General features: G+C 31.1%; 1 protein-coding gene across 1 annotated transcript; it reads left to right on the forward strand.

Moving 5' to 3' along the window:
* Positions 1–2,124: 2,124 nt before the first annotated feature.
* LOC143198345 (uncharacterized) lies at positions 2,125–6,581 on the forward strand. Its single transcript, XM_076407502.1, has 11 exons — positions 2,125–2,241; positions 3,717–3,804; positions 3,858–4,034; positions 4,509–4,682; positions 4,754–4,891; positions 4,945–5,037; positions 5,092–5,166; positions 5,225–5,368; positions 5,427–5,548; positions 5,604–5,793; positions 5,855–6,581. The coding sequence occupies exons 1-11, from the start codon at positions 2,233–2,235 to the stop codon at positions 6,076–6,078; spliced, it is 1,434 nt and encodes a 477-aa protein (XP_076263617.1). The 5' UTR covers positions 2,125–2,232; the 3' UTR covers positions 6,079–6,581.
* The last annotated feature ends 5,148 nt before the right edge of the window (positions 6,582–11,729 follow it).

Here is an 11,729-nt window from a genome sequence, read left to right on the forward strand (position 1 = left end):
TTTTGGTGTTTTGTTGTACGCCTTTTTGTTTTTGGCACCTTTCTGACAGTGAAAACATCGATTAAAGCTTGCTGACAGCTGTTTTCTACTCAGATGTGAACAAATGTGACATCCGACTCAAATAGAGTTCACGCTTGCTCGATTTTTCGTTTTTAATTATAAACACATTGCTTCTGATCCTTCTTTCTGATATTGATTCCTCTATAATATTTTCCAATATAATTTTGTGGACTTTCTTAAAATTTCTGGTCTACCAAATGTAAGTCACTGTTTGGCTTCAAATAACAGTTGTTTAAAAAAAACGCACATCAATTTATAAACTTATTGTTGAAATGAAATTCAAATGTTGACATGTATGGTGGGTATCACCAAAATATAATAAGCAGCTACATATTCATATATTACCATACCGATAAAGGTTTATACCCTTTGAACGAGAATAATTAAGTATCTCCCTCTCTTTCTAGTATAATAGAACTTTGACCTTACCATTTTTACCTATTTTTCATCGAACATGTGTATCTTAATATCAACAAATAAGTACAAGTTAAAATGTAACGTACAGTAATGCTCGTCAAGTTAGGTTTCTCAATAGTGATGTCATCCATTGGACTTAAACTGTACTTGCACCAAATAATGAGCAAATTATTGGGTTATTATTATCTAGGGGCTACACTTAAATATTTAAGAGTCACAGAAGTGATTCAAAAAGAAGGAAAGCAGAAAAATTCATTAAAAGAATTTAAGCGACTTGAATTTTTGCTATAGAAATAAATTTCCTGGAAAAAGAGAGTATGAAGAGAAAGAGGGCAAAGAAAGAATTTGGGTCTAGATGAGATACCAGGCGTTTAAGAAGTTTTTAGAGCATCAAGATATTCACAAAACTCACTTACTTACAGCTTCATAACAGCTGTCACGTTTAGCTAAGCTTAGCATACTTCACGTCAGCTTTTACGTCTTCACTTACTTACGCAGCTCAAAAAATTATTGCTAAAATTCAGTAAATTATACTATGGATAGTTTCAAGGGTATACCTCACTTTTTCTTTTGGTAGAAAGCAATTTTCATAGAACCGAAAAATATAAATTTTTAAAAACAGCCATCAAGTCATGATATCATACTAGAAACTCCTTGACAAATTCTGATGTTCGCTGATGATAGTACTATATTCACTGATAAACATATTGAGTTTTCTAGTATCCTTCATGATCTAGTTGGAACTGCAGAGTCATATGCCCATCATATAGCAGGCGTCATCGCCTGCTATTTTAAATATTAACGGGATCTAGAGCAAGTGCAGGAATTCAATTACTTGGGATCAGTACAGAAGATAAATCGGTCAAGTTGTAAGAGCTTTTAAGAAGATGCCTGTGGATAATGGGAAATATTACAACACCGACTAAAATTTGCACTAATTTTCGAACACTTATCTTAGTAATCCTTCTGCATGCCTCCAAGACTAGAGACTTAAGCTTGAGGTCTTTCGAATATAGCAAATGGATCTCTTTAACGAAAAGATTTAATGTGTAATAATTCCACGATAATCAAAAATAATTTTCTAAAACCAAAAGAAATAAATAAGCTTCTAGAATGCGAATATATTGATACATGCATTTTGCAAACTTACTGAACGACTAATAATAGTGGATTTGCATGTAAAAAGTGAATGATAATAACCATATTTATTAAATGAATAGGTAATCGCCAATACAACCTTCGAAAATATTCGATGTAGATAAATTTCAAACATGTCAAATAAAACGTCAGATATATTTCGCATGAAAACAATTAACATTTAAGCATAATCATCAATAAATCATTTATATGGCTCATCGTCAAACTCGATTAATATCTGGTCCGTAAATTTACCGCACTATAGCGTGTGAAAGCAAAAGCGATTCCACTGGAACCGTATAGGTACGTTAAGGTACCATCCATACACGCGAAATTCTCAAAGGATACGCTGAATTCTTTCCCCCGCAGAATCGACTAACGACAAAAATTATTGCACAAAAAAAAAGATCGACAACGTCTTCTGATCTAAATACATGATTGTGAATCACGATCGAACTTGTATAAAAGGAGAGCTCATCTTCAGCAGATTCATTCAGCAGTTGACAATTACACAGATACATACACAGTAGTCCAGTTACAGTGTATGGGAATAGTGTATATTGATTGATATAAAGGTTCTTAAGTTAGTTTTGGTATAGTGCAAATAAAATCGAGAAAATGGAAAAGGTATGTTTTACTCGCATTACTTATCTCAATATATCGAGCTTTTAACAATCTTTATATAAAAACTGAATAATTTTGAACGTCTAATAACAGTTTAAAAATAATGTTTCTTCTACTCATTAATTTTATTTTATACTCAAATGTATTTCTTGATATATATAAAAATACATTTTAAATATTTCTTTATCACATTTTTAGATATATACAATAATAACTATTTAAAATACATGCATATTCTTTGATTTTTCTTATAAAACATAGATTTTATAAGATTTCTGTTATAAAATTGTCATTGTCTGTTATTTCTGTTATAAAATAACTTTAAAATATTATCGACTTAAGTCAATTCTTAAATTCATAAGCAGAATATTTCATTCATTAATTTACACAGTACTCCAAAAAAAATCAGTTACGTAATTGATAAAATTGCTCAATTCTACCCCCTATGACTCAATTTGAATATCCTTGGTGGATGATGGTAAATGCGAGTTCATATTAAGATGTGATATGCACGCTGGTAATACGATACCTAATAAATGTCATTTGTACCCAGAAAATTCAATAGCATTCAACCAAGCAACACTAGATATCAAATCTCACAAGAAAATAATTTACAGTGCAAAAGGTCATTTACTTTAATTAAATAAAAACTGGACTTTATTTTTCAACATATTATCTTTTTCACGAACTGATATTCCTTCAGTAATAGATTCAGTTGCTTGCATTATCGAACAGTATGTCCAGTTTGACCACCTCTAGCGGCGAGTTCAACTTATCCATGCGCCAGACCTTCAAAAAATCAACGCTCCTCTAAGCTTTTTTACATAGATATTTGTTTTTTATTACTTAAATGGTCTTTCAACCACTGCTATTCACTCACATATAAAGTTTTTTGGAATACAGGTATTTAGTTATAGATTCATATACCATCCATTGTCGCCCATTGATCAAACCGCGCTTTAGGCTGTCGAAGTATTGTTATTTTTGCTCCGACCTAACAAAAAAACAACTTCGGCATGCTCAACTTCACTTCACGGTTTTCCAAGAATATTTAATATACCACATTGTCAAGTAAAACAGAGTTCAACATCATCGGGATTTCGACTAACTTTTAATTCGACATTCCAGTTAATAAAAGTTATTTTTTCTGGATCAGAATATTCATAGAGCTTATGAATCCAATATATGACTTCAGCTTGTTATTTTACCCATTCAAAAGCAATATTAAACTTAAATTCGCTTTTACTTGTAAGCTAAAAGTTGGAATGATATGAGGTATTGCCATCTAGGCTAGTAAAATAACTAGTAAAAATAAATCTAAAATTAACAGCTTATTAATAACACAAAATAACAAAATAAGTCATCACTGTCCAATATTACTACAATAACTAAAAGTACTTTCTTGACAACTCAACATTCCAATTTATTATTGTATACTTTTTGTGGTAAATAATATTATATAAATTAAATTATTTCAGATAATTTCTTGTCTTATCTTGGTATGTATCGCAGCCATTAGGGCGGAACCACCAGTGAATGGATACTTACCACCAAATGGTAATGGAAGTAAGTAATATTAATTATTCGATGCAGCTTGGGTTAATATGGCGCAATTTTAGATGGTGGCCCCAGCTCACGATATGGGCCACCAGGCTATCAACCAGGTATTCCAATAGGCAACGGTAATGGTAACGGTAATGGTAATGGTAATGGCAACGGACATAGCAATGGAAATGGAAATGGCTACAATGGAGGTCCCCCAGCACCAGTTTATGGACCTCCAGGAAATGGAAATGGTAATATGAACAAATTTATTATCAAGCTCTCTATCCAGTAAATGTTTTTTTCTGATTGAGTTCGTTTTTTTGTTGTTGGGTGTGATACGTGACGAGCTTACAGGAGTTCGTAACAAAGTATCCATGAAAGAAGCAGGAAAACATTTTCTAAGTGGATATTCTACTTAGTCGGCTATATAGCAATATTTACTGTTTAGGTTAATAGAGAATAGGAATAAGAATTAATGGCTCCGAATTGCAAGCTCTTGTCTTGAACCTGTAGAGCTTGAAATTCTTCACCTCCAAACTGACAAGTCTCTTTAAAGCATTAAGATCAAAATCAAGAAAGTTTTTCAAATGAAGATAATAGAAGTACTTTAGAAAACATATTGAGAAAAGATGAATTGAAAAAACGTGAAAATATTTCTATTCTAAACATAACACTTTAAGCTCCAAGAGACAAACTACATATAATCTATCTTTATCGTTTGATAGGTAATGGAAATGGTAATGGCTACGACCCAAATAGCGATCAAAGACCGGGTACCAGTTATCTCCCACCAAATGGAAATGGGAATGGTAACGGAAACGGAAACGGAAATGGGAACGGTAACGGGGGTCCAGGCCCAGTCTATGGACCTCCATCTCCAGTCTACGGCACACCAAATGGTAGTACCAATTATTATTAAAATATCAATATTTTTATTATTATATAATACACCGTATCATTCAATACGCAGGTAATGGTAACGGCAATGGAAACGGAAACGGAAACGGTAATGGTAATGGAAATGGAAGAAAATACCTACCTCCCAATGGTAATGGTAATGGTAATGGATATGGTAACGGAAATGGTAATGGCAACGGCAATGGAAACGGTAATCAACATATTAGGGAAAATTGTAAATTGTATATCCTATATAAATTTTAGGAAAACCTAAACCTGTGTATGGGGCACCAAACGGTAATGGTAATGGTAACGGTAATGGCAATGGTAACGGTAATGGCAATGGCAATGGCAACGGTAACCAACATATTATGGGAAAATTATAAATTGTATATCCTATATAAATTTCAGGAAAGCCTAAACCTGTGTATGGGGCACCAAACGGTAATGGAAATGGTAATGGTAATGGCAACGGCAATGGCAATGGTAACGGTAATCAACAAATTAGCGAAATTGGGAATTCTATATCCTATATAAATTTTAGGAAAACCTAAACCTGTGTATGGGGCACCAAACGGTAATGGAAATGGTAATGGAAACGGCAATGGCAACGGCAACGGTAACGGAAATGGCATAAAACCGATATACGGTCCACCTACTAACGGTTACGGCAACGGTAATGGAAACGGTAAAATAAAAAATATCAAAATGTTGAGTTTATATTTCAACAAACTAATCATAAACAGGTAATGGCAAACCATCTCCGACATACGGTGCTCCCAATGGTAATGGCAATGGAAACGGTAACGGCAACGGCAACGGCAACGGCAACGGCAACGGTTACGGTTATGGCACTGAAGAAAGCACTGTGAGTGGCAAATAACACGAAATAAATATAATTATTATCTCGATATATCAAACAGGAACCAGCAAAATACCAGTTCGAATACGAAGTGAACGATCCGGAATCCGGAAACGAATTTGGACATAAAGAAGAACGTGATGGTGACTTCACGACTGGGGAATATAACGTTTTGTTACCCGACGGCAGGAAGCAAATTGTCCAATATGAAGCCGATTTGGAAGGTTACAAACCAACCATAACATACGAAGGTAACCTAATATCCATTTAACTTATATTCCTAAAAAATACCTTTTATTATTTCTTCATTAGGTGGAAATGGTAATGGAAATGGAAACGGTTACTCTTATCCAAATGGCAATGGTAATGGTAACGGCAATGGTTACTCTTATCCAAATGGTAATGGTAATGGTAACGGCAATGGTTACTCTTACCCAAATGGTAATGGAAATGGTAACGGTAACGGTAACGGAAACGGAAATGGGAACGGTTATCCCGGGAGTAACGGCAACGGTTACCCATCGGGTCCTTATTGATTGTAGCTTATTTTCTCTAATCATAATGAATATTGGAAAGAATTCGGGTTTTTGTTCAGTAAAATTATAAGAATTGACGACTATTTATTTAACTTAATATTCTTTTTTAATAACTAGTCCCACATCGTTATTTTTGAACAAAAATCTTGATACATATCTTCCAAGTTTTTGTTCAAAAACTCCCCTTAATACCCGAAACAGTTGTCACTTCCTATAATTCTAGCCTGGAATGTATGTTATAATCTACGAGCTTTAATTCCTTATTATTGTATATTACAAGCATTTTTTATATGTATCTATAGTTTAACTTTTTTATTATCGACCATTTCTTTCAGTATTTATTTTCATTTATGTAATCATTTTTTATATATATGTATAAATACATTGACTGATGACGACGACTGCTATGTTAAGGAAATGATCCACAACTGTGTTCAGTTTTTCAATGCTGTACATACTGTGTAAAAATGGATATTTTGTATTTACTTTTTAAATAAATGTCGTTCGGAATATATGTATTGTTTTACTTAATTATCTTTATTAATTAATAATATTTAATACATCATAGTGTATTAAAAGTTAATACTTTTAATATATGAATATATTAAAAGAATATTGCTCCTATTAAAGATTGCTATTGGACTACTAATTAGTCCGAACTATTCCTATCAAACATTAGGCATTTCCGCTTTATTAAAAGTAGTCAGTGATTCAAAATAGCATACAACTCTAATGACTACTAAACTATTTTTCTTAAAAATAATCAATTCAGTTTTGTAGTTCAAATATAGGATAATGTATTGGTTAATTGAAAGAAAATCACAATTATCAGAATACAATAAATTGCTATGATACAAGTATTGAAACCTATAGTAATATAAACACGATACAAGTTTTCCAAAACAAAGTCCAAAGAAGTATTGTAGGCGCACCCAAATAATATAAGATTTATTACGTACACCAAGACCTTCAGATAACGACTATCAATCAGAAAATCAAGAGAATCATATCAATACCGAAGTATTACAATTCTTGGATAACACCAGAATAGGATACAGACTCAAAATAATTAAACCATTTGATCTTTTATAGAGTAGTATAGTGAGGTACATTTAATAAAAAAAACAGCAGCGTAAATGCATAAAACATTATTACACCAGAGGCTAAGATAGGGCCGATGGGTCTTCCTAGATACACATATATATCAAGATTTAAGTTATTGTAAAGACAAATTATTGGTTAGTCGGTAACCTCTAGTAACAATGTAATAAATATGTTTTAAAAAATTCAAAGATGCGCTTATTTAATAACTTGGTAGCTGATAAATTGTTTAATAACTTCCACAAAAATAAATTAGTAAATATCTGTAGTGAATTCCAAAACACTCAATCGCAGTAATCTAGGTTACAAAACGGACTTCCTACTACTTCAATAGTCGTGGGTTTGAATCCTACTAGGACGTAGGTATAGTTTATGTTAATATAATAGTTCCAATCGTACCAGTAACCAGGCTGGGTACAACATAATATTGTCAGTGGTAGATTCTGAGTTAGTCACTCGCCTGTCAGTAGACAAGATAAAGGCAAAAACGAATGATTCGAAGACCACGTTCAGAATATGTTGAGTTCAGATAAACCCTTGTTGGTGGAAAAAGGACACTGTAAAATATCTACAACTCTAAAGCAAATGTAACCATTCCAAAATACGTCTAATTTCTTCAAGACACTATTATTTTCCTACCATTTTAAGTGATTTTCCAAAATCCCAAATGCAAAAAAATCTTATAATTTTCGTAATCTCTGATGAAGATGAACTTCTACTAAAACAATGATTTCGAGCAATATTGGTGTAGTCCCAAGGTCCTGCAAGAATAAACTGGTAATTTTTGGTTGTCAAATTTATAAAGCTAGAGTACTTCTTAATAAGAATCTTCTTCCATAAGAATGCTGAAAACAGTTGTACCTTCTAGTTCTAGTTTAAATAATGATGGTTTTAGTGTAATTAAAATCTTCAGGAATTTTAATAGTGGGGTAAAAGTATATAAATGTATCATATAGAGGCTGTTTAAATTTGGAGATTTAATATGTGAAAGTATATGTTAAAAAAAAAAAAATATATATATATATATATATATATATATATATATATATTTATAATGCATTTAAAATACAAAATGACATTCATTATTGCGATTTTGCACAGTATTTAGAACAAAAAGTCGACTTTTATATTAATTTTTTGTGTAACAACCCAGGGGTATAAACTGTTTGAACATTCTCGAACTGCCAATAGTTTGATAATATATTTTGTCAGATTTGGCAATAAAAAAACATTGATGCTTACTTATTGCTTACTAATCTTAAAAACCCCATTCACATAAGTCATTCAGATGAAATATGACTGAACTGCGATGCATGTTCAATTGTTAACCAAAACTTAGTTTCAAGAAACTGTCTTTAATGTTTTAACTTCCTAAAAATTATTTTTTAAAAATTGTTTCATGCGCCATCTATCGTTCAACGATTCTTCTAACTATATTTGATTCAGTTTCTCGATACTAGATTTCGCTGCATACCCAAAAGAAATATCACTACATAGTATAAAACAAAGTCGCCTTTTCTGTCCCTATATCCCTATGTGCGCTTAAATCTTTAAAACTACGCAACGGATTTTGATGCGGTTTTTTTCAATAGATAGAGTGATTCAAGAGGAAGGTTTATATGTATAATACATGCATAATATACTAAGGCAACATAGCTAATTTTAGAGGTTTCTAACGTGATGTCGTAAATTAACCTATATTTTAGGCTTATTTAACAATTAGCAAAAACGCTGCCTAACCCTACGAGTTAGATCAAATTAATGTACTACAGTATTGTACACCATAAAAAGATCTACAAAAAAGTCCGCGATGGTATATGTTTATCTTTTAGGGATAACCCACATTAACCATTTTTATTGTTTACTTTTTACGTGAGAAAATGGCTTATTTACGAAGCTATTTTAAGCAATACGGCATTAATCCTTATCGAATTAAGTACCTTAAATACAGTGTGTAATTAATATAGATCAATATGGTTCCTTACAGCATGTAAATTAAACAAATATTTTCGGAGATATTACAAATTTAAAATTTGCGTTTAAAAATGTGTAATGTAATAAAAATTGTATGAATTTAGATATTCCAAAGATAGCAGGAAATCTTCATAGTAAGTATAGGGGAAGAGGAATTGTTTTACTACAAATTTAATGCGTGCAGGCCAAGGGCAGTAATGAATGAACCAAAAATACTGGATCGATTTTAATCATGTTTTCATTGAGTGACATAGGCATATATATTTTATGCCCGTGCAAAGTCGGAGCGGGTCGCTATGTTTTTATATACAACGTTCATATTTTTTCTGTAGTGTATTTAATTTAGTATCAGCATTGCACCCGTGCGAAGCCGGGGCGGGTCGCTAGTAAACTATATAAAATAAATGTCGGTGCTTCAGACAATAGCGAATAAACAATTAATGTTTGTAGTTGTATAAATAAGGATATACGAGCATAAGCATCTTAAATTAGAACATGATTATCATCTAGTTTCGAATGATACTCTACGAAATATATTTACATTTTAATGAACATTATAAATAACTTTGTATGTTGTAAATTAGCAGGAATATATGTTATAAATAGTATACATTTCCTAAACGTATGCAAAGATTTCAACAAACGATCCATTGTATTAATTTTTAATGGAACATTTATTTTGTTTATTACGCAATTGTATTGTTAAGTAAAAGTTAAAACAATTTACATATACCATGAGATTCAATTAGAAACATATATGTGAATTTACCTATATTAAAATCTTAATGAATATCCCTTTGATATTTTCAAGCAATATGTTACTTAATATACATTTTACGAAAAGAAAAAGAATTAAAATAGCCAATTTTCCTTTCAAAAATACTTCACAAATTAACTACAAATATCGAAGAAACGTAAGATCAGAATTCTGATATATGCTGAAAAATTGCTAAAGAATTTATTCGTTCTATCAAGATTATATTAGACATCATGTATATCTTTTTAAATGACACAAGACAAAAATAGGAAAATGTTGCCTATCGTGGACTTTAAATAAAAAACAAACATCCAACTACCACAATAAAATGTACAACATTCACTTATTAGAAACATTTTTGTGCAGTTGGAGAAAATTTTACAACAGGCATATGAGCCAGATCTAAACAGGAAAATGTTGTAGACAGTCTCTTATTTATTACGTTATATGATTGGACTTATGTAACATACAAGGATGCTTCAATGTATAACAGGTTTAATATACATTTTATAACAGATAATATAGCTCTCCAAAATCTTAGGACAAAACATTTCCAATGTCACACAGGCGTTTATTTACTGCAACCTTTGAGCAAAGATTAAAAATTAAATCCAAGCTCTGAATTCATACAAACATCAAAATTGAACTCATTCAAAACGGCTTGGTTGACGCAGTGGTCAAGGAGAAGGAAAATACATGCTTTTCTTTAATAAAAATACAAAATACAAATTACGAAATACAGTCAAGTGTTGTTTACTCTCAATGAGTAGAAGAAGAAGTTCCTTTCTTGAACAATCGATTTTTAAAAGTTCTATCAGACAAACAGACATGTGTTGGTGAACGAATAAAACTTGCTAAAGAAAACAATTTTTCTACAGATCATGATTAGTACAACCTTGTGTTATATAGTATGCACATATGTGTTATATTATAACACATTGTATATATTTTCATAGATTTCGTGGATTTTTATTGCTTTTTGCTTACAAATATTCTATAACAAAGTACATTTAGCAATTGCTATATAGTAAACCCTACTAATACGAGAATTATTGGTGAAATTGTTCAAGTCTGCTAGCACATTTGAAGTGCCCAGACAAATATAACTCTATCTCGCTATTTTTACCTTCTATTATATTTAATAGTAACAATATATCTGCTTAAAAAACATGAGAAACAAATGGTAATTATTCTACGGCCACTACAATTTTACTTTTTAAATAATAATATATTTAGCGGTCACCATTTTACTTACACAAAATCTAAAGTATCAGTAATATATTGATGTTTAAATATATTTTGAACCCATAAGTATTTGAAATACTAACTACAAAATAACAAAAAACAACAAAATAACTACCTGAGCGTCAGGTGTTTGAAATACGAATTACAAATTACAATATTCAAAAAATAAGTAAAGAACTCACTAAAAATTGAAACATAATCAAACTTAGATCTTAAACATAAAAAAGTTAAAAGAAAATAAGAAAGTTAAAGTGAGTGTACGAAGCCCAAAATACAAAAGTTCTTAATGTTCTCGTAATGTCTGAGATAAGCTACTGCCCTAACAACGATCAAAATATCATATCTATTAGTGAAGCTTTCGGAGCAATTTTTTACAATTCAACAACTGTAATTTTATTTATATAGATTTAGTAATTTAATTATTACGTTAAATATATGAATTGTATACATATAATTTCATTTAACTTTTACTGTCCAAGTTAACAGGATTAACTTTCAAACAAACAAATCTATTGTTATAAGATAAAATATAAGTAAAATATATCGAAAAAAAATTACATAATTAAACTTATTT

The sequence above is a fragment of the Rhynchophorus ferrugineus genome, unplaced genomic scaffold (assembly GCF_030347505.1).
Source record: "Rhynchophorus ferrugineus isolate W39M unplaced genomic scaffold, kcgeb_rfMv2 rfM6, whole genome shotgun sequence".
In the NCBI taxonomy this organism is placed as follows: domain Eukaryota; kingdom Metazoa; phylum Arthropoda; class Insecta; order Coleoptera; family Curculionidae; genus Rhynchophorus; species Rhynchophorus ferrugineus.

What these genes read in the sequence shown, in the direction of transcription:
- LOC143198345 (XM_076407502.1), top strand. An exon ending in ACCTCCAGGAAATGGAAATG is followed by an intron (nt 4,035 to 4,508) that starts GTAATATGAACA and finishes ATCGTTTGATAG; the next exon opens with GTAATGGAAATGGTAATGGC. An exon ending in ATGGCACTGAAGAAAGCACT is followed by an intron (nt 5,549 to 5,603) that starts GTGAGTGGCAAA and finishes TATATCAAACAG; the next exon opens with GAACCAGCAAAATACCAGTT.